At 61.0% G+C, this 18,745-nt stretch overlaps 3 protein-coding genes across 4 annotated transcripts; 2 read left to right on the forward strand and 1 right to left on the reverse strand.

The window, feature by feature from the left end:
* The first annotated feature begins 376 nt into the window (after window positions 1-376).
* Window positions 377-3,597, forward strand: ZNF513 (zinc finger protein 513). Of its 2 annotated transcripts, XM_072985407.2 has the most exons (4): window positions 377-981; window positions 1,266-1,433; window positions 1,817-2,431; window positions 2,641-3,597. In XM_072985407.2, the coding sequence occupies exons 1-4, from the start codon at window positions 942-944 to the stop codon at window positions 3,297-3,299; spliced, it is 1,482 nt and encodes a 493-aa protein (XP_072841508.2). In that variant the 5' UTR covers window positions 377-941; the 3' UTR covers window positions 3,300-3,597. The 2 variants fall into 2 exon arrangements, with proteins under 2 accessions (XP_072841508.2, XP_078237151.1); XM_078381025.1 differs by lacking the exon at window positions 1,266-1,433 and having other exon boundaries at window positions 380-981.
* Window positions 3,598-3,874: 277 nt separating this feature from the next.
* On the reverse strand, window positions 3,875-8,531 carry SNX17 (sorting nexin 17). The gene is made up of 15 exons (XM_072985415.2): window positions 8,304-8,531; window positions 7,464-7,538; window positions 7,102-7,219; window positions 6,926-6,990; window positions 6,714-6,824; window positions 6,370-6,460; window positions 6,170-6,257; window positions 5,974-6,043; window positions 5,796-5,888; window positions 5,487-5,690; window positions 5,159-5,284; window positions 4,774-4,851; window positions 4,607-4,681; window positions 4,467-4,508; window positions 3,875-4,372 (listed from the first exon to the last, which is right to left on the reverse strand). The coding sequence occupies exons 1-15, from the start codon at window positions 8,379-8,381 to the stop codon at window positions 4,253-4,255; spliced, it is 1,434 nt and encodes a 477-aa protein (XP_072841516.1). The 5' UTR covers window positions 8,382-8,531; the 3' UTR covers window positions 3,875-4,252.
* Window positions 8,532-8,939: 408 nt separating this feature from the next.
* Window positions 8,940-17,613, forward strand: EIF2B4 (eukaryotic translation initiation factor 2B subunit delta). The gene is made up of 11 exons (XM_072985401.2): window positions 8,940-9,713; window positions 9,852-10,052; window positions 10,149-10,231; window positions 11,204-11,295; window positions 12,534-12,648; window positions 13,064-13,140; window positions 13,247-13,349; window positions 13,571-13,698; window positions 14,025-14,202; window positions 14,346-14,526; window positions 17,368-17,613. The coding sequence occupies exons 1-11, from the start codon at window positions 9,341-9,343 to the stop codon at window positions 17,565-17,567; spliced, it is 1,731 nt and encodes a 576-aa protein (XP_072841502.2). The 5' UTR covers window positions 8,940-9,340; the 3' UTR covers window positions 17,568-17,613.
* The last annotated feature ends 1,132 nt before the right edge of the window (window positions 17,614-18,745 follow it).

An 18,745-nucleotide genomic window follows, 5' to 3' on the forward strand; every position in this document is an offset into this window, starting at 1 on the left:
GGGCCGACGGGCGGGCAGCCGGCCTTTAACTCCCCCCCCCCAGCCACCGCCGCCGCCGCCGGGGCACCCACAGCCGGAGGGGGCCGCGCGCGTCCATCGGAAGGGCCCCGCCCCGCCCCGAGACTCTCGGCTCGAGCGCCCGCCGCCCGCCAGGCTGTGGCCAGGGATGATGGGGGCTGTAGTCCGACGGAACTTTTCTGACCCACAACAAAGGGCTGAAGAGGATCGAACTGGGCCTACGCGCCTCGCCCTCGTGGCCGCGGAGCCCCTCGTGGGTGTGGGTGGGGGCGGGTGGGGGCTGAGGGATGGACGCCCCCGTTCGCTGTGACGCCTCCTGGCGTGGGGGGCCGGCCGTCGTGTCCGCCTCCCTCCCTCCCTCCCACCCAGGCTCCCTCGCAGGCTCCCCGCGGGCGGGCGGAGGGCCACCGCCCCCACCGCGGTCCACCCGAGGGCTGCCGCGTTCGGAAAGGAAGGAAAGCAACCTCCGGGCCTCGCCCGGCTCCTTCCGCCGCCCACCCGCTGCCCCCCCAAAAAAGCGAACTCGGAAGCTGGGAGCTGGGCGGACGCGTCTCCTTTCGCAGCTCTAGGCGGGCGCCGCCCCTTCGGCTCCCTCTCCCCCTCCCGTTTTTTGTGCTCCGAGAGAACGCACTCCAGCTCCCGGCATACACCGCGGCGGGGCGGGAGCGGAACCGGAAGTGCCCGCTGCTTTGGCTGACCGCCCCGCGGATGGGCGGGAGCGCCGGGAGGAGCAGCTTCGGCGGCGGCGGCGGCGGCAGCAGAGACCGGGACCGAAGCTGAGGCTGCCGGGGCGTCGCGGAGGGAGAGGCGCCGGGGGCGCAGGCCGAGTGGCGCTGAGCGGACCGGTGCGGGGGAGGCGGACGGGGCCGCCCGCCCCTCCCCCTCCCCCGCCGCCTCCTCCGCCGCCGCCGCCGCCGGGCAAGATGCCCCGCCGGAAGCAGCGCCACCCGCAGCCCGTCAAAGGTCAGCGCCAGCCCCCCTTTCTCCCCCCCTCCGGGAAGGACCCCGGACGGGGACGGGGCCGTGGGGGTGGGGTGCCACCGGGGGGGGGTCCTTCCTGGGAGGGAGGGGGAAGGCAGCTCCCTGGCTCAGTCTCGCCACGCGCGGGGGAGGAGAGGGGCCCCTCCCGGGGGGAGAGAGGAGGGGAGGGGGCGCCGAGGCTGTCGCCCTCCCCTCCCCCTCCCCCTGCCCGCCGCCCCCTCGCCCCCGGTCCTCACGACGCGGCCCTTTCCCTCTCGCCGCTGCAGTGGAGGCGCCCGGAGCCCCCGCCGAGCCCCCGGGAGAGGAAGGCCCGGCGCCGCGGGACCGCTTCCTCTTGAAACCGGGCTCGGAGCTGGAGGAGGACGAGGAGGAGGAGAGCGGCGGCGGCGGCGGCGCCCCCCCGGCCCTCGTCGCCTTCGAGAAGGACTCGGAAGGTGGGACCCGCTCGCGGGGCGGCGGCGGCGGGAGCCCTCCCGGGGGCTTCTCGGCCCCTCCCGAGCCGCCGCGGATCACACCCCCGCCCGGGCTCGGCTCTTCCCGGAGGCCCCCCCGGCTGAGCGGGTGCTGGGCTTGGGGAGGGAGCGCGTGCATGGGCGGCGGCGGGCCAGGGCGAGCTCTGCTGCCGCCCCCGGTCGCCTCCCCCCCCCCCCCGCCCGGTGCTCCGGGTTAGTCCCGCGCGGTGTAGCGCCAGCGGGAAAGGGAGAGGCCAAGGCGAAGATGCGCGTCCCCGGCCGGCGACCCCGCCTGCCCCCCCCCGGGCCCCCCACCCCCCTGCTGCCCAGCTAACCCTAACCCTCGCCTTGTGTGTGTGCTGCAGACTCCCTTGGGGAGATGCCCGGAGGACTGCCACCCCCAACGCCTTACGCCACCCTGAGCGAGGAGTTCCCGCTTCTGCGCCAGGCCCCCCCCAGAGAGGGAGAGGAGGAGGAAGAGGACGAGGAGGAGAGCGAGGGCCTGGGCCCGTCCTGCCAGCACTGCGGCCTGCCCACCCCTGGCCCGGCCCCCTGCTGCCTGCCCGAGCTGGGGGAAGAGGAGGGCTCCCCCAAGGGCCCCCGCGTGGTTTTCTCCTGCCAGCTGTGCCCCTTTGCCTCCCACTACTCCAGCCACCTCAAGCGGCACATGAAGACCCACAACGGGGAGAAGCCTTACCGCTGCCCGCACTGCCCCTACGCCTCTGCCCAGCTGGTCAACCTGACCCGCCACCTGCGCACTCACACGGGCGAGAAGCCCTACCGCTGCCCCACCTGCCCCTTCGCTTGCAGCAGCCTCGGCAACCTCAAGCGGCACCAGCGGGTCCACGGCCAGGAACGGCCCCTGCGATGCAGCGCCTGCAACTGCCGCTGCGCCCAGGCCGACCCGCTCCAGCCGCCTGGCATGGGGATCCGCCCGGGGGAAGCGGAGGAGGCGCCGCCGGTGGTGGACCAGGAGGCAGGTAGGTGGAGGAGGGAGGGGGGCGAGGCCCTGGCGGGAAGGGCCGGAGCAGGTGAGAGAGCCCACGTACCGGCTTGTAGCGACAGGGGCTGCGCCGAGATCTCCCGACACCGGGAGTCAAGCTGGGCAAGAGGGTCCAAGAAGCATTTCAGGGGCTGGGCTGGGCTGGGCAAGGAGGCCGCCTCGCTGACCGCTCCTTTCTCTCTGCAGAGCCTCCGCCTCCACTGTTGCCCAGCTCCCCGTTCCTGCGGCCGGAGGACTCTGCCACGGTCCTGCCCGAACTGCTTTTTCCGTTCACTTGCCAAGCGTGCGGCCTGGTGCTGGAGGCCGACGAGGGCTTGGGCGAGCCCGTGTGTGGGCGCTGCAGCCTGGCCGTGCTGGGGGCCGAGCCCGCTTCCCCCAAGGGCTTCTCCTGCCAGCTGTGCCCCTTCGTCACCACTTACCCCAACCACCTGGCCCGCCACATGAAGACGCACAGCGGGGAAAAGCCCTTCGCCTGCGCGCTCTGCCCTTACGCCTCGGCCCACCTGGACAACCTCAAGCGCCACCAGCGGGTGCACACCGGCGAGAAGCCCTACAAGTGCCCGCTCTGCCCGTACGCCTGCGGGAACCTGGCAAACCTCAAGCGCCACGGCCGCATCCACTCTGGGGACAAGCCCTTCCGCTGCCGCCTCTGCTCGTACTCTTGCAACCAGAGCATGAACCTCAAGCGCCACATGCTGCGGCACACGGGGGAAAAACCCTTCCAGTGCCGGGTCTGCCCCTACACCACCGGCCACTGGGACAACTACAAGCGCCACCAGAAAGTACATGGCCAGGGTTTGGCCGAGGAGGGGGCAGGGGCTGGCCCAGACAGCAGCCTCCCCTGAAATGGGAGGAGGAGGAGGCCGTTTCGCCCCTTCTGCGCTGGGGGGCTGAGCCCACCACTGCGGTGCCCAAGGACTTCTGCGCAGGGACAACGGAGAAGGCCCTCGCCGCCCCCAGGATCGGGCTCCTTCCAGCCTGTGTGACTCTGCCGCCGGGCAGGAGGACTGCAGGCAGGGGGCCCTTGGTGCTTTCCTATCTTCTGTGTGCCTCTCTTTCCCCTTCCATCTTTAACTGTGGTTGCTGCTTGCGTCTGTGTAATTTATATGGTGTATTCATGCATTAAACTGTTTTCTTATCTTGCTTTATTTTGCTCGGGGGCAGCGATCAAACCTGAATGCGCTGCAGTCCTGCCACAGCGGGCTGAAGCCCTTCTCTGTTGCCTTCTCTTGCTAGTGGTACGCGTGGTGTAGCTGGGCAGATGAAGGTGGTGGAAGCAGTGATCTCGATCCTAGGGGGTGCTCCTGACTCAGGATAAAGAGCAAGGGTGTGTGTGTGCGTGCGTGCGCGCGGGCAGCAGTATTCCTCAGTGGGAGCTTGGAAAATAGCATGCAGCGGAGGGAGGGGTTCAGAACACCCATTCCCAATCACGATCTGTTTAATTATTGCCACAAACATTTGTTAACGTTCATTCATAAACAGCAGAGAGATAAACAAGACGATGATAATAAGCCTAGCAGTTACACCAGCACCTAGGGTGAGTCCCATAGCTGCCGCTCTCCTCGGGCTACTTTGGGAGCAAATGTCCACTCTACCTAATTTGGCATGTATGGAGCAAAGCCCCCATCCCGCCCTTTTTCGGGCGGAGGTGGGGTGGGGTGGGGCGGGGGGCAAGGGAGCTGGCTGGGGTTGAGGCACGTGGGCGAGGGCCACCCAGCAGGAGCTACGGTGTACATTCCACAGGGATGTGGCTCGGGCAGAGCTTAGCTGCTGTGCCAGCCTCCAGGCGCAAGGGCCCTCAGAGGTCCTCATCCCCAATGCCCTCAAAGGCGTAGTTGCCGTGGAAATCGTTGGCCCCCACGTCGGCAGCAGAGCTGGAATGGCTAATGGCCCGCAGGCTGACGGAACCCAGTTTGCTCTGTGGGCAAAAGAGAGAGAGATGGGGGATCCATTCAGGCCCTGCCTCTCCCTGGCCAGCTGCCCCGTGCGTGGGAGGGAGCAGGGGGACTCACCGAGACCTTGGCAATGGTTTCCCGGCTGGTGTCCGGTGAGTCCTAGCGGGAGAAGCAGAAGGATCAGGTAAAAGGCTGCCCAAGGGCCACCTGGGAAACCCAACAAGACTACGGAGAAGATGTATTTCAGCCGCACTTACCAGGAGGGGAGGTGACTTAGCTGCCTGCTGGCTGTTGGGGCGCTGCAGGGCGCCATTGTTTCGCCGACGGAACACCTGCGAAAGGGAAGCCAGCAAGGAGCTTAGAAAACCCAAGTCCTTCTGCCCCACAAGACCCTGTAGGTGGTTCAGTTAGAGCTGGGTCTCACCTTGCGGATGCTGCCCCCTGACTTCTTCACCATCAGCTCATCCACCATGGACTGCAAGCAGATGCTCAGCATGATAGCCTAGGAGGGGGAGCAGAGGGAGAGAGAGAGCGTGTCTGCTTTGTCCTACGGCCACCAGGCAACACAGCCTTAATTTTGTAATTTAAGAACAAGAAAAGATGTAGGTGGTAGCAAAATTAAAGGACCATGAACCTAAAGAGAATAAAGCACAGTTTGTATTTTTCTTTACAAGCAAAACTTGTCAAAATCAGACAAACTTTTCCAGATAGAAAATATGAGTGTGCCGTGGGGAGGGGGGGATTAGGGTTAAAGCTGCTGCAATTCTGTCAAGAAATATCCTGTGCGGAAATTGATGAGGGAGCTGTACCTGTGGGCTGGTGATGGTGACCCACTGCAGGCGGTCCTTGCTCATCAGGTACTCGAAGGCCAGTTCTAGTTTGACCTCTGGCTTCCCTGCATTCAGCCCGGATGATGTCCCGTTGTGCACTGGGACCTGGAAAGGAGCAGGGGCAGATGGGGTGTCTCCCCGCTTGTGTGGCAGAGGGAGGGAGGGCACAATGAGAGCCTCTTCTGCCCCACCCCCCACCCCAATCATGCACCTGTCAAAGGTGCCCTTCCCGGGCAGGCTGCTCAGAGGCTTCTCCCCAGAGAGTGGAAGGCCTGCTCAGAAAGCCTGCACCTCCTCCCGGACTCACGGAAGAAGTCACCCGCCAGCAGCGCATCCGTGTGACTTTGAAACTCCCCTCTTTGATCTGGTCATTGGGCAGCTTGACCTGGAAATTCAGCTCGCTGTTCCCTGCGCCAACAATCACGTGACAACCCTTCTCGGGGAAGTCTGTGATGCAGGGGTCGAACTTGAGATAGCCGTAATACTTCAGGGTCTGTGCCAGGCGGATAAACTGCAGCAAAGAAGACAAAACAGCCGAGTTTGGGGCAGGGGTGCTTGCAGGCCATCAACTGGGGGGGGACTCCCCCCCCTGTGCATGCACACGCCCCCCGCCCACCTCCTTCTTGGAAACTTTCTCCTGCAGGGATTTCAGCTGGCGGTGCTGCTCCTTGTTGGCCAAGATCCAGCCCCGCTCAATGTCTGCAACCGTCTGAGAAAAAAAAAGACGAGAGTCTGCGTGGGGAAGCTGAGGACCAAGTTCTCCCCCCAGCCCCCTTGCCGGAACCGTCTTTCACCTGGGCGTACAGGAGGTTCAGCCCTACACGTTGCTCCATGACATCATCATCGTAGGCAGAGTCCCAGTAGCTGATGGGAAGGAAGAAAGGCAGGCCATTGAATGGAGCCGTGCCAGTGATGGAGCCGGCCGTGAAAGGCTTCCTCAACCCCTGACCCCTAACCTGCCCCTGTCACCGCGGCATCCCCCCCCCTCACCTTTTGCGCAGGAGAATCTTGTACTCTGGATTTTGAAGGCTGGTGACTGACACGTAAGGCAACTCAAACTCCTGCAGCTTCCGTATAACTGCGTAAAGAAGGCAGTTCAGTCCCTGAGACGCACACGCTCCCCAGGCCCCCTTGTGCCCCCTATTCTTTTGCACTGCCCCAGAGACTTCAGGCAAGAAAAATTTACTCACAGGAAAACGTCCCATCCTGGGATTCACGGACCAGGAAGAGGTGGAAGTAGCCAATCAGGTCCTCAGGCAAGTCCAGCTTCGAAGCCACAGCCTATAAACAAACGAAGGGAAGGGGGTTAGAACAGAGCACCCCCAACCCCCCTCTGGTCCACAGCCTGGGGCGCAGGGGGGTGTCCTGCCTTCTCCAGCCGGTCCGCAGGGCTAAATAGGTTGGGGACTGCAGGGTTAGAAGACCGACCTCTGTGAGCTCTCTCTCTCTCTCTCTCTCTCTCTCTCTCTCTCGATGCCTTTGATGAGTCCACTTTGGACTCGACCCAAATGCAGGAAAGAAAGCAAACACCCACCTCCAGGACATCCTCCGTCTGGTCCGAGGTGAGGATGTTGACCTTCACCTCCTGCCCGTTGGAAAGCAGGACTTCCAGCTGGACCTCCTCCGTAGGGATCTGCTGCGTCTCCTGTGGGGCAGAGGGAGGAGAGGGCTGTGAGGGGCTCTTTACCTTGCACAACCCCGGCCCTTCCCCCTCCCCCCCCCTCCGCAATACCTGTTGGGCAATACCTGTTGGGCTTTGCGCAAGAAGCTGTTGAAGATCTCGCTGCTTCCCAGCACGGGGTCCTGGCGCACTGCAGGGCGAAGCGTCAGGAGGGGCTCCGTCAGCCTGGCATCCAGCTGAGGCCTCCCTCCCCCTGTCCCTTTGCCCCCCCCCCCCGCAACAGCCACCACCGGGGCCTCACCAGCCTGCATGTACTTCTCCAGCTGCTCCCGCCGTTGCTCCACCTCCGCTGGGGTGAGGGTGAAGATCTTTTTTGGAGGAAAAGGGGGCACCACGTTGGCGCCATACTCCTTCCTCAGCTGTGGGGAGAACCACAGCGCTTAGCCTCCAAGCCTCACCCCCAGTGGGGCAAAGACCTCCCTCCCTCCGCTCACCTGGTGCTGCTATGCCTGAAGTTGGCCTGCCCCCCCCCCCCAATGGCGAGGAAGGGCCTGCCTGGGAGTCCTCCACAGGGGGACATCCGCCGCTGAGCACCACCCCCACCACCCCATGCCGCCGCCTGCCCTGGCCCCCCACGGCCCAGAACCCCCCCCTCAGCCTCACCTGTTCATGCAGGCCCAGCAGCTGGCTGTAGCGCACCTGGCAGTGCAGCACCCCGTTCACATGGATGTTGTAGGCCTGGGAGCGGGGGGGGGGGGAAGGGGAGCGGGGGATTAGCGCCGGCTTCTCAGGCAGGCTCTAGAACCGGAGTCGGTAAGGGGGGGGCGGAACGCACCGAGACCACCGCCCGCCCCCGCCGTAGCCAAGCCGGGATCAGCGAGTTTTTCGGGAGGAATAGGGGCGGTTTTCCTCCGGGGAACTAGCTTGCCCCCCCCGGATCAAAGAGGAGGCCACGAGTGTGGGAGCCCCCCCCGTCCCCCCACCTCCCCGTGGGAGGGGGCAGAAAAGAGCGCGCCCCCCTCCCCGCGGCCGGTGGAGTCGGCGGGCGCTTCCCTGCTTCCTCCCTTCGAGGCACCGACCGCCTCCCCCACCTTGTGACGGGCGCCCCCTCCCGGAGGGTCTGTGGGGGGGAAGGGACCTCGGGCGGGGGGGTGGTCAACCAGGACGGGCTTTCCTGGGGAGGGCAGGGCTGGGGGGAGGGGAGGGGTCTGGAAGGCGGCCTCGGCCCCCCTTCCCTCTCTTCCGCCCCTTCTTTGATCCGGTCCCGACCGCGACCCACTGCCCCCTTCGGGCACCGCGAGGGGGGGCAGGCGAGCCCCCTCCGCTCCGGGAAGGGCGCCCCGCCCCCTCCCGGGCCAGCGAAGGCCCCTCCCCCTCTCCCGGAGGGCGGGGCTGTCGCGGCGCAGCCCCGGGAGCGGCCAGGGTGGGTGGGGGGCGCTGCGCCGGCCCCTCCGGACCGCCCGGGGAGGGCCCAATCCTGCTCCTGCCCATCCCGGCACCCACCACGTAGGCGGAGCCGCCGCCGCCACTACTGCCGCCGTCCCCGGCGCGGGTCTCGGTCTCCGGGATGGAGAAGTGCATGGCCGAGCCTGGCCCCGCCGCCGCCCCCGCCGCCGCCGCCGCCCCTTCCGCTCCGCCGCTACCTCCCGGCCCGGCCGGAAGCCCCGATCCCGGGCGCCGCCGCCATCTTGCGAACCGGAGGGAGGGGAGGGAGGGGAGGGGCGGTGGGGGCGGGGCTGGCGAGCGAGGGCGGCACCTTTCCCTCCCCCTTTTGCGGAGGGAGGCCTTTCCCGCCCCCTCCGGGAGGGGCCAAGAGCTGGAGCGGGGCGGGGCGGGGCGGGGCGGGAGGTCTCCCCATAAGGGGGTGGGCGGCGGGGGTCGAGCAGCACCCGGCCTCCCCTCCCCCCCCTCCCAGCATGAGTCGGTCTCGCCCCCCCGTCGCCCCAGCACCCCCCACCTCTCCAACCCCCCCCACCCCCATGGCTAAAGTAGCATCGCCGGCCGGGGGAGCGCTTCCTCGCCCAGGCCCGGCCGGGTCCCGATGGCCGCCGACTGCCGACCCTCCCGCCCCACCCCCGTCCCCCCACCCCCACCCCCACCCCCCGCCGGGACTGAAAGAGCTCCGAGGGAGAGACTTTATTTCTTCGGGGGGAGGGGAGGGGAGCCCCCCCCGTTCGCGGGCCAGCGAAGCCCTCCCGAGAAATCCGCCGCCCGGTCCAACCGAGCGCCCCGGGGGTGCCGGCCTCTCTTGGTGCCCCGACGGGAGAAGCCCGCCTGCCGGTCCGCCGGCGCGGCTCCGAGGGGGCTGCCTCGCCCTTCCGCCGCCGAGGGGGGGGTCGTCTGCCCGGCGTCGGGTCTTCCGGGGAGAGACGGGGTCTCGCCGGGTCCGAGCAAACTGTCCGACAGATGGGGGAGGGGGGCGAAGGAGAGGCGCCCGCTTCTCCCTCCCCCCCTCCGCCCTTCCCGTCTCCTCCCATTTTGGCCGGCAGGGGGCGCTGCCGCCGCCGCCGCTGCCAGTCGGACCCGAGTGAAGCCAGGCGATGGCGGCGCCCCCCGGGAGCGGGAGCGGGAGCGGGAGCAGCAGCGCCGGGGCCGCCGCGGAGCCGGAGCCGGGGCGGGTCCGGGCAGGGGGCTCCGCCCTTGCCGCGGGGCCTGCCCGTCCGGCTCCCGGGGCTCCCGGTCCCTTGACGGAGCCTCGTTCCCGCGAGGAGAAGCTGCAGCTGCGGAAGGAGAAGAAGCAGCAGAAGAAGAGGAAGCGCCGCGAGGCCGAGAAGGAGCACCGGCAGGAGGAGGAGGAGGAGGAGGGGGAGGAGGGGGAGGAAGAGAAGGAGGAGAAGGCGAAGGCGAAGGCGGCGGAGAAGGGCGGCGGCGGCGGCGCCCCGACCGGCCCTGGCAATGCCCCGACGCCGCCAGGTCTGTGCGGGGCCGGCCGGCCGGCGGGCGGGCGGGCGGGCGGGCGGGCTGGAAGGGGAAGGGGAAGGGGAAGGGGGGGGTCGGTCCGGCCTCTCCTTCCTCCCCTCTGACGGCGGCTTCCCTTCTCTCCCCGTGCAGGGCCGCCGGAGCCGCCGCCGGGCCCCGAGAGCAAGCCCTCCGGCGGCGGCGGCGGGGCGGGCAAGACGAAGGCCGAGCTGCGAGCGGAGCGCCGGGCCCGCCAGGAGGCCGAGCGGGCGCTGAAGCAGGGCCGGAAGGGCGAGCAGGGCCCGGCGGCCCCCGCCAAGCCGCGCCCGGCCCTGCCCGGCGAGGCCCAGCCAGGTAAGGAAGCGGCGGGCGCCCTCCTCCCGGGCCGGGGTTTCCCCTCCGCCCGGCCCGGCCCGGCCTCTGAAGCCTCCCGCTCTTCTCCTCCCGCAGCGGTGAAGCGTCTCCCGGAGCACGTGCAGGTGGACGACCCGGCCGCCCAGAAGAAGCTGGCCAAGAAGCTGGAGCGGCAGCAGGTGGGGGGGGGGCGCGACGCCGAGAAGGGCACTTCTGTAGGAAGCCGGGGGGTGGTGGTGGTGGGGGGTGAGGCAAAGTAGAGCCTCCCCTCCTTTCCCCTGGTCGGGGGGGGGGGGGGAAGGACTGGAAAGCCCTCTGCGGTGGGGTCCTCCCCCCCCATCTCGTTGGTTCCACAGACTTTGTAGGGAGATCTGCTGGCCTTGCATGCTCTTGTTTTTCCCAGCAGGGCTCTGGTCCTTCCTGTTTCCAACCCTGAGTTTTGCCTGGTTGAAAACGGGAAGGCCCGGAGCCAAACTCCCTTGCCTCTTACAGTGTTACGCGCGACCTGCCAGGGAAGAGGCAGGCAGAACATCTCCTGGGGAGCCTCCGCACCCACCTGGGGGCCCTCCCAACCTTGCCCAGGTAGAGCAGGAGGGAGGCAGCCAGCCGGTTTTCTTCTCTCCCTGTTTTTTTTTTTCCAGGGGATTAAACACAAATTTGTTATAGGAACAATCTCTGTAGTCTGCTTAGCTGTTCAGTTGGATTACTGCTGCCTGCCAGAAGGGCACAAGATATATGGCCATTTCCTGTTGGCTGGCATTCCACGATTTAGTATGGAGAATCTGCAGAAAAGCTAATTCCGCAAGTGCAGGCTCTAGAAGGAAGTGGTAACAGCAAACCGTTTCCCCAAACCTCTTACCTACCCCTTTATCAGTTTTGCAAAGGAGAAGTTCCTATTTTGCCCACATCCCATAATGGCTCACAAAAAAGTTTACTGACTTGATAGCACTGAATTGACATTCTTTTGATTTTAGCCTGCGGATTTGTTTTATGAGCTGAATCGGAAGTATACACTTTGGTAGGGACACTAGCGCTCTCAGACACGGGACTCCTCTCACGGGAGGCCGAGTCGCTGTCCTTCCGCCAGGTGGGAGATGCAGGGAAGAGACTTCCTCCTGACCAAGCCCTGCTCACTCTCCCCCCTTCTGCAGGTGCCCCTGAGGCCGGATTATGGGGCCAAAGTCAGCCTCTTCTCCCACTTACACCAGTACAGCCGCAAGGAGCTGCTGACTCAGCAGATGAGGTGGGTGTCAGGGTGTGCATGAGGTGTTGGTGTTGGAGCGAAGCTGATCTTCTGCTGGGGGCTTCGCCTGTGGGTGGATCTGTCCAGAGTTTCTCTTTCCGAAAGCTTAGGATGAGACACATATTCTGGCCATAGAGCTGTCAGGCTCTCCAGGGCCACTTCCTGCCAGTACAGGAAGTCCTTCCCTGCAGCCTTCTGGCCATTTGGTTTCTGCTGAAGGCTCCAACATCCGACGGGTCTCCTTGTCCAGAAGCAGAGTGCCTGCTGGGCCTGCTCTTGCTAGGGTGCCCGCTCCAGGCTATGAGAGGCAGGTGATGGAGCAACAGCAGATGATGCAGAAGAGGAAGGGAAGTGGGTTTCTCCAGCCGACCACTTACCTTGCCTGCCCTTGCCCGGCACTGAGGGTACGTGGAAAGCCTTTGGAGCAGGCGGCTTGGGCTTAACCTCATCTCATGTGCAGCCGTTTTTGTTCGGATCATGTGGATGCAAGCGAGGTTAGGGCAGGCTCTCTGCTGACTGAATTTGGATTTGAATTAGTACTGGACAGGTGTGGGTGTGACTTGGGTGGGTTCTTGCTTTCTTCAGTGGGCTCTGGGGGATCAGATTCCATTTTGTTTTAGAACAGCAAGGGTTGTCCTCCCCCCCCCCCCATCACCCAGGCTTCCTTTCGTAATAGTTTTTATGGACTTGGGAACTTCATTTCCTTCGCTGTTTGCCTTGCCTGGAGGGAGGTCTTTTTGCTTGGTTTTAGCCAAAGCGAATGCCCTGGCCCTGAGTGAATGGCGCCCCTCCCCAGCCCTCACAAGCTTTGGATGTGAAGGATGCCCGTTCCTGCTCTGGCAGCCACGCACAGCCCACGGGGGCTTTAAAGAGCGTAGGGGAAAAAGCGAAGGCCAGGAAAACATTGGGGGCAGCTTGTTCCAAAGGCTGGAAAGAGTCTTGGCTGTGGTTTGGCCTTGCAGGATGCCGTCTTTGCATTCTGTCTTCTTGCTAAGTTTCATGGGATGTGTAACAAGCCTCACCTTGAAGTTACAATCTTTTGTCTGCTCCCATTCCAAACATTTGGAAAACCAGATATTGGCTCAGATTGAAGCCAGGTCTCCAGACTCCTTCGACCTGATATGGGAACTGGGAGAGAGTCTTAGTGTAGTAGTCGTTGACGGAGGGAGTTACACCTGGAGGGTGATGATGTGAAGTGGTTGGAGAAACGCATCAGTGCAACTGTCTGCCTTTCACAGCATCCCTGCCTCTGTTATTCACCCTGCGGTGGTGCGGCTTGGGCTCCAGTATTCCCAGGGCATCATTAATGGCTCCAATGCGCGCTGCATTGCACTCCTCCGGGTCTTCAAACAGGTAGGGGTGGGGGCACGGGGGAGGGTCTTTGTCTCTCTCGGTGCCTACGTGCCTTCTCCATGGGCACCTTTTCCAGTGGGTCTCTGATTGCCCCCTGGAAAGATAACGGAGGTTCCGAGCACCCACAGCCTGACCCAGTTACAGCAGAGGGCCACTGAACTGCCCTGCCCTGTGGCTTTTGGAAAGGGTTTGGATGGTGGGCTGGACTTCCAAGGGTTCATGAGGCATAAAACGCAGGGGGGTGAGCTGAGGGTCAATCGTACTCTCAGCCTCACCTCCTCTGTAGCCTCATGGTGAGCACCGAGTGCGGAGGCGGGGAGTCACGAGGCCTTCTGGAGCCAAGTGTAAGCAGCAGAAGGTGGAAGTGCAACTAAAAGCCACCCTCCACCTGCTGCTGGCCTGTTGTCCTCCGCAGGTAATCAGAGACTATGCCACCCCAGCAAACGAAGAACTCTCTCGGGACTTGGTGAACAAGCTGAAGCCTTATATCAGGTGACGAGGGGGTGCCCCCTTTGGAAGGGGCAGCAGGCCTGGAGCATTGGGGGCGAGCAGGCGGAGGTGCCAGCAGGGCCAGGCTGAGCCTGCGTTTTTCCTGCAGCTTCCTGAACCAGTGCCGGCCCCTCTCTGCCAGCATGGGCAACGCTATCAAGTTCCTCAAGAAGGAGATTTCCGCTTTGCCGGGCTCTATGCGTGAGGAGGAGGTGAGGCTGCGTTGAGAGGCTAGTCCTCCCTCCCACCTTGGATGGGAGCCCTTTGGGGCCGCGCTCCGCTAGGCTGTGCCCCTTTCGGTAACAAAGGGTTTAGGAGAGCCTTGTGCTCTCCAGAGGGCCAGCAGGGAAATCCCCAACCCTTCGGTGAGCCAAGCGTAGAGGTCGAAAGGTAGCCCTCTCCAGCCATGACCACTCCCTTCTGCTAACGACAGGCCAAAGGGGTCCTGCAGGAGACCATTGAAAAGTTTGAGCGGGAGAAGATTGTCCTGGCAGCGAAAGCCATCTCCAAGTTTGCCTTTGAGAAGATCAACAACGGAGATGTCATTCTGGTCTACGGCTGGTACAGAGGGGCAGCAGTGGGGCTGGTGGGGTCAGAGGGCTTGAGCTACATCAGTGGCAAGGGGGAAGCTGTGGGGCAGGGAACGGGGTGGCGGGGCAAGGAGCCATATAGCGCATGTCCTGGCCTGCACAAAGAGGAAACGCCAGAATGTTCAAGAACGTGTTTGGGGGGAGAGGGGACCTACCCCCCCACCCTGCAGCCCAGCAGCTGGAAGGGGTGCTGGGCAAATCCCATGTTAAAAAGGCCTCCTGCCTCTCCCCACCCCAAAACACAATTCAGGCGAGGTGCCCCTGGATAACCCCATGCGTGTCTCTGCTCCCCGACAGCTCCTCCTTGGTGAGCCGGACACTCTGCTACGCCCACGCCAAAGGCCGGGCCTTCCGTGTGGTGGTGGTGGACAGCCGGCCACGGCTGGAGGGTCGTGAGACGCTGCGCCGCTTGGTCAAGCAGGGAGTCCGCTGCAGCTACGTCCTCATCAACGCCATCTCTTACGTGCTGCCTGAGGTGCTGGGGCTGGGACTCTCGCAGCCAGGCCGAGCTGCTGCTCCTCCAGCGGCCTGGCTGGCCCCAGGCAGGGCTTGAGATCCCTGGGGGCTGGGTGGGAAAGTAGTCTGGGGACTGACCCTCTTCTCTCCCGGCTCCCGCAGGTCTCCAAGGTGCTGCTGGGCGCCCACGCCCTCTTGGCCAACGGCTCGGTCATGTCGCGGATGGGCACTTCCCAGATCGCCCTGCTTTCCAAGGCCCACAACGTGCCGGTGCTGGTCTGCTGTGAGACCTACAAGTTCTGTGAGCGGGTGCAGACAGATTCCTTTGTCTCCAATGAGCTCGGTAGGCAGGAGGGGGGCGTAGATGAATTGGCTTTCTTGGAGTGTTGCAAAATGCTCTAGTGTATCTCCAGGGGGTCTGCCAGTCGCACCCTGAAACTGGGGAGTCAGAGCGTCCGAGGCCAAGGAGGCCTTTTTCTGATTCTGCAGAATAAGGAAGCACACTGACGCAATTGCTCAAAACTATGTCTCTCTCTCTAATCAAAGGAAAGATAGTCCTTCAAGGAGACTTTACATACGTATAGCTTGTTGCCTCATTTTAAATCCAGTATTAAGACAGTTTCTGTTGCCTCCAGATTTATTTGTCTTTATATGTTCCATGGTGTAGATAAGCAAGGCCAAAACTTAAATCAGTTCCTTCCTAAATGAATTGCTAGATTATATGTTGCCCTTTCCTTCCTAAATTATTTTTTTAATTAAGAAAAAACAATAAGAACAATGCTAACATAAAATGTGTGTGCCTACGTACCGTCTTCCTTCCTAGATTGTGTGTGTTCAGTCGTTTAGTCGTGTCCGACTCCTCGTGACCCCATGGACCAGAGCACGCCAGGCCCTCCTATCTTCCACCGCCTCCCGGAGTTGTGTCAAATTCATGTTGGTTGCTTCGATGACATTGTCCAACCATCTCATCCTCGGTCGTCCCCTTCTCCTCTTGCCTTCACACTTTCCCAACATCAAAGTCTTTTCCAAGGAGTCTTCTCTTCTCATGAGATGGCCAAAGTACTGGAGCCTCAGCTTCAGGATCTGTCCTTCCAGTGAGCACTCGGGGTTGATTTCCTTTAGAATTGATAGGTTTGTTCTCTTTGCAGTCCAGGGAACTCTCAAGAGTCTCCTCCAGCACCACAATTCAAAGGCATCAATTCTTCGGCAGTCTGCTTTCTTTATGGTCCAGCTCTCACTTCCATACAACACTACAGGAAAAACCATAGCTTTGACTATGCAGACTTTTGTTGGCAAGGTGATGTCTCTGCTTTTTAAGATGCTGTCAAGGTTTGTCATTGCTTTCCTCCCAAGAAGCAGGCGTCTTTTAATTTCGGGGCTGCTGTCTCCATCTGCAGTGATCATGGAGCCCAAGAAAGTAAAATCTGTCACTGCCTCCATATCTTCCCCTTCTATTTCCCAGGAGGTGATGGGACCAGTGGCCATGATCTTAGTTTTTTTGATGTTGAGTTTCAGACCGTTTTTTGCACTCTCGTCTTTCACCCTCATTACAAGGTTCTTTAGTTCCTCCTCACTTTCCGCCATCAGAGTGGTATCATCTGCATATCGGAGGTTGTTGATATTTCTTCCTGCAATCTTAATTCCAGCTTGGGCTTCCTCCAGTCCAGCCTTCCGCATGATGTATTCTGCATATAAGTTAAATAAGCAGGGTGACAATATACAGCCTTGTCGTACTCCTTTCCCAATTTTGAACCAATCAGTTGTTCCATATCCAGTTCTAACTGTTGCTTCCTGTCCCACATACAGGTTTCTCAGGAGATGGATCAGGTGGTCAGGCACTCCCATTTCTTTTAGGACTTGCCATAGTTTGCTGTGGTCCACACAGTCAAAGGCTTTTGCATAGTCAATGAAGCAGAAGTAGATGTTTTTCTGGAACTCTCTGGCTTTCTCCATAATCCAGCGCATGTTGGCAATTTGGTCTCGAGTTCCTCTGCCCCTTCGGAATCCCACTTGTACTTCTGGGAGTTCTCGGTCCACATACTGCTGAAGCCTACCTTGTATGATTTTGAGCATAACCTTGCTGGCGTGTGAGATGAGTGCAATTGTCCGGTAGTTGGAGCATTCTTTGGCACTGCCCTTCTTTGGTATTGGGATGTAGACTGATCATTTCCAGTCCTCTGGCCACTGTTGAGTTTTCCAAACTTGTTGCCATATTGAATGTAGCACCTTAACAGCATCATCCTTTAGGATTTTAAATAGTTCGAATGGAATGCCATCACCTCCACTGGCCTTGTTGTTAGCAGGCTTTCTAAGGCCCACTTGACCTCACTCTCCAGGATGTCTGGCTCAAGGTCAGCAACTATATTGTCTGGGTTGTCCGGGATATCCAAAACTTTCTGATATAATTCCTCTGTGTATTCTTGCCACCTCTTCTTGATGTCTTCTGCTTCTGTGAGGTCCCTTCCATTTTTGTCTTTTATCATGTCCATCTTTGCACAAAATTTTCCTCTAATATCTCCAATTTTCCTGAACAGATCTCTGGTTTTTCCTTTTCTGTTATTTTCCTCTATTTCTTTGCATTGTTCATTTAAGAAGGCCTTCATAGATTAATTGCTGAATTACACATGATCCATAATATGCTAGAGAGTTACACTTAGGGTTATACAGGCATAGAAGGGCCTTTTAAAAATTGTGACATCATTGCGAAGCAAGAAACAAAGTTCAATTAACATTTGTAATGGGAAGGAGTGAAGGTCACCTTGGGAGTATCTTGCCCCAGATTTGCTTCAAGACATCAGACACTTAAGAGTTCTCAGGCAACAACTCTGTCAGGTAAGATTAGGCTGGGAACACCAGAAGCAGAGTCCCCTTGGTGGTCTGTGAGGCCCAGCAAGTTGGCAATTCGCCTCAGAATGTTCTGTGAACTGAGAGTGTTCCAAGGAGAATGAGCAAGGGAGAATCCGCCATGCAGGGGGCAAGCAGGGTGGGGCGAGGCTGCTGCTGGGCTGCCATGGTAGGGAAGGGGCCAGGGAGCTGCAAAGGCCTCTGGATCCTTGTAGCTGAGGTTTTGAGGGTTAGAAGCTGGATAGAGAAGGGAAGGCAGTCTTTCCTTTCCATGGGGCTGCCCAGACTTCATCCCTGTGTTGGGGTGGCTGCTCCCTAACAGTAAGCCATGTGCCCGCAGATGACCCGGATGACCTGATTGAGACACATCACGGCGAGTGTCCGCTGGCTGGCTGGCAGGAAAGCAAGTGGCTGCGCCTCCTCAACCTGGTCTATGATGTGACCCCTCTGGAGCTGGTGGATCTGGTGATCACAGACCTGGGAATGATCCCCTGCACCTCAGTCCCAGTTGTGCTGCGGGTCAAGAATGTAGAGCAGTAACAAGGAGTGGGATGTGGGGAGTCAATAAATCTGTATGTGTCCTATGGCTCTGCTCCATTTTATTTATTATTTGTTTATTTCATTTCCATACTGGCCATCTGGCAACCCAGGCACTCTGGGCGGTTTACACAGTACAATAAACAAATTATAAAGACAAAATAATACAATAACAGGGCAATAATAAAACAGTCAATACAATATAGACAAATGAAAATGTTGTGCTCCCACTCCGAGGCCCAACCCTTCTGGATATGGTTTCCTGAAAGACAAACAAAGCGACTAATGCTTGGCCCAGAAGGGGGGACCTGATGGGCATTTTCTTGGGGGGGGGCACTGTGTCCTAGGCCAGTGGTTCTTAACCTTGGGTTACTCAGGTGTTTTTGAACTGCAACTCCCAGAAACCCCAGCCAGCACAGCTGGTGGTGAAGGCTTCTGGGAGTTGCAGTCCAAAAACACCTGAGTAACCCAAGGTTAAGAACCACTGGCCTAGGCAAGCATCTACTCATGGATAGTTTCTGAGGCTGTCCTTTGGCTCAAGGAAATGGGGGGCGCGGAGGGGGGGCTTCTATGAAGGGAATGGGAGGGCTATTAACTGTGGACGAGGCACTACCCCTGGCCAGCCTCAACTCGCTCATGACTGGTGCAGTGGGCTTGGACCAAACAGCTTTTACCAGCACTCTGCCTATGAGGGTGGGGTTTTCCAAGGCTTATTTTGGAAGCGACCACAAGATTTGTCCAGCATTTTGTCTGTTTTGTTATGAAACAGTTTGCTATGTGCCAACAAGGCACCTCCCCACTTAGGGCAACTCTTAAGAGAGGGTTTTCAAGGTACCTGAGACGTTGAAGGAACGGTTTGGCACTGCCACACCCTCGGACATGAGGCGTGAATCCTGGTAGCTGCCACCGCCTCCCACTCTCCCCACCCGAACTCTTGTCCCTTCCCAGCTGGTCGGTGTCCCTGATTCACCCAGCAAACGAAAGGACCGCGCGCTCTGGCCTGGGAAACACAAGAGACGACCCGACCGAAGAGTCTCAAGACCCAGGGAAGGAAGGAGCCTCTCCCCTTCCCTCCTACACTACCGGAGTCGCCGCGGCCGCCGCCTCCGCCTCCCAAGGCAACGGGGACGGTTCCCGGCTTGGCTCCCCTTGCGAGCAGGTCCGGAGGGAAGGCCCAGGGC

Source organism: Pogona vitticeps, chromosome 1 (assembly GCF_051106095.1).
Source record: "Pogona vitticeps strain Pit_001003342236 chromosome 1, PviZW2.1, whole genome shotgun sequence".
Classification (NCBI taxonomy): domain Eukaryota; kingdom Metazoa; phylum Chordata; class Lepidosauria; order Squamata; family Agamidae; genus Pogona; species Pogona vitticeps.

Excerpts from the sequence above, each read along its gene's own strand:
- EIF2B4 (XM_072985401.2), top strand. The coding sequence starts at position 9,341 with ATGGCGGCGCCCCCCGGGAGCGGGAGCGGGAGCGGGAGCAGCAGCGCC. Across the intron at positions 11,296-12,533 it reads CTGCTGACTCAGCAGATGAG|CATCCCTGCCTCTGTTATTC; the intron begins GTGGGTGTCAGG and ends TGCCTTTCACAG. Across the intron at positions 13,350-13,570 it reads GCTCTATGCGTGAGGAGGAG|GCCAAAGGGGTCCTGCAGGA; the intron begins GTGAGGCTGCGT and ends TGCTAACGACAG.
- ZNF513 (XM_072985407.2), top strand. The coding sequence starts at position 942 with ATGCCCCGCCGGAAGCAGCGCCACCCGCAGCCCGTCAAAG. Across the intron at positions 1,434-1,816 it reads CTTCGAGAAGGACTCGGAAG|ACTCCCTTGGGGAGATGCCC; the intron begins GTGGGACCCGCT and ends TGTGTGCTGCAG. Across the intron at positions 2,432-2,640 it reads GGTGGTGGACCAGGAGGCAG|AGCCTCCGCCTCCACTGTTG; the intron begins GTAGGTGGAGGA and ends TTCTCTCTGCAG.
- SNX17 (XM_072985415.2), bottom strand. The coding sequence starts at position 8,381 with ATGCACTTCTCCATCCCGGAGACCGAGACCCGCGCCGGGGACGGCGGC. Across the intron at positions 5,691-5,795 it reads AGAAAGTTTCCAAGAAGGAG|TTTATCCGCCTGGCACAGAC; the intron begins GTGGGCGGGGGG and ends TCTTTGCTGCAG. Across the intron at positions 5,285-5,486 it reads GCTGGCGGGTGACTTCTTCC|GTCCCAGTGCACAACGGGAC; the intron begins GTGAGTCCGGGA and ends GCTCCTTTCCAG.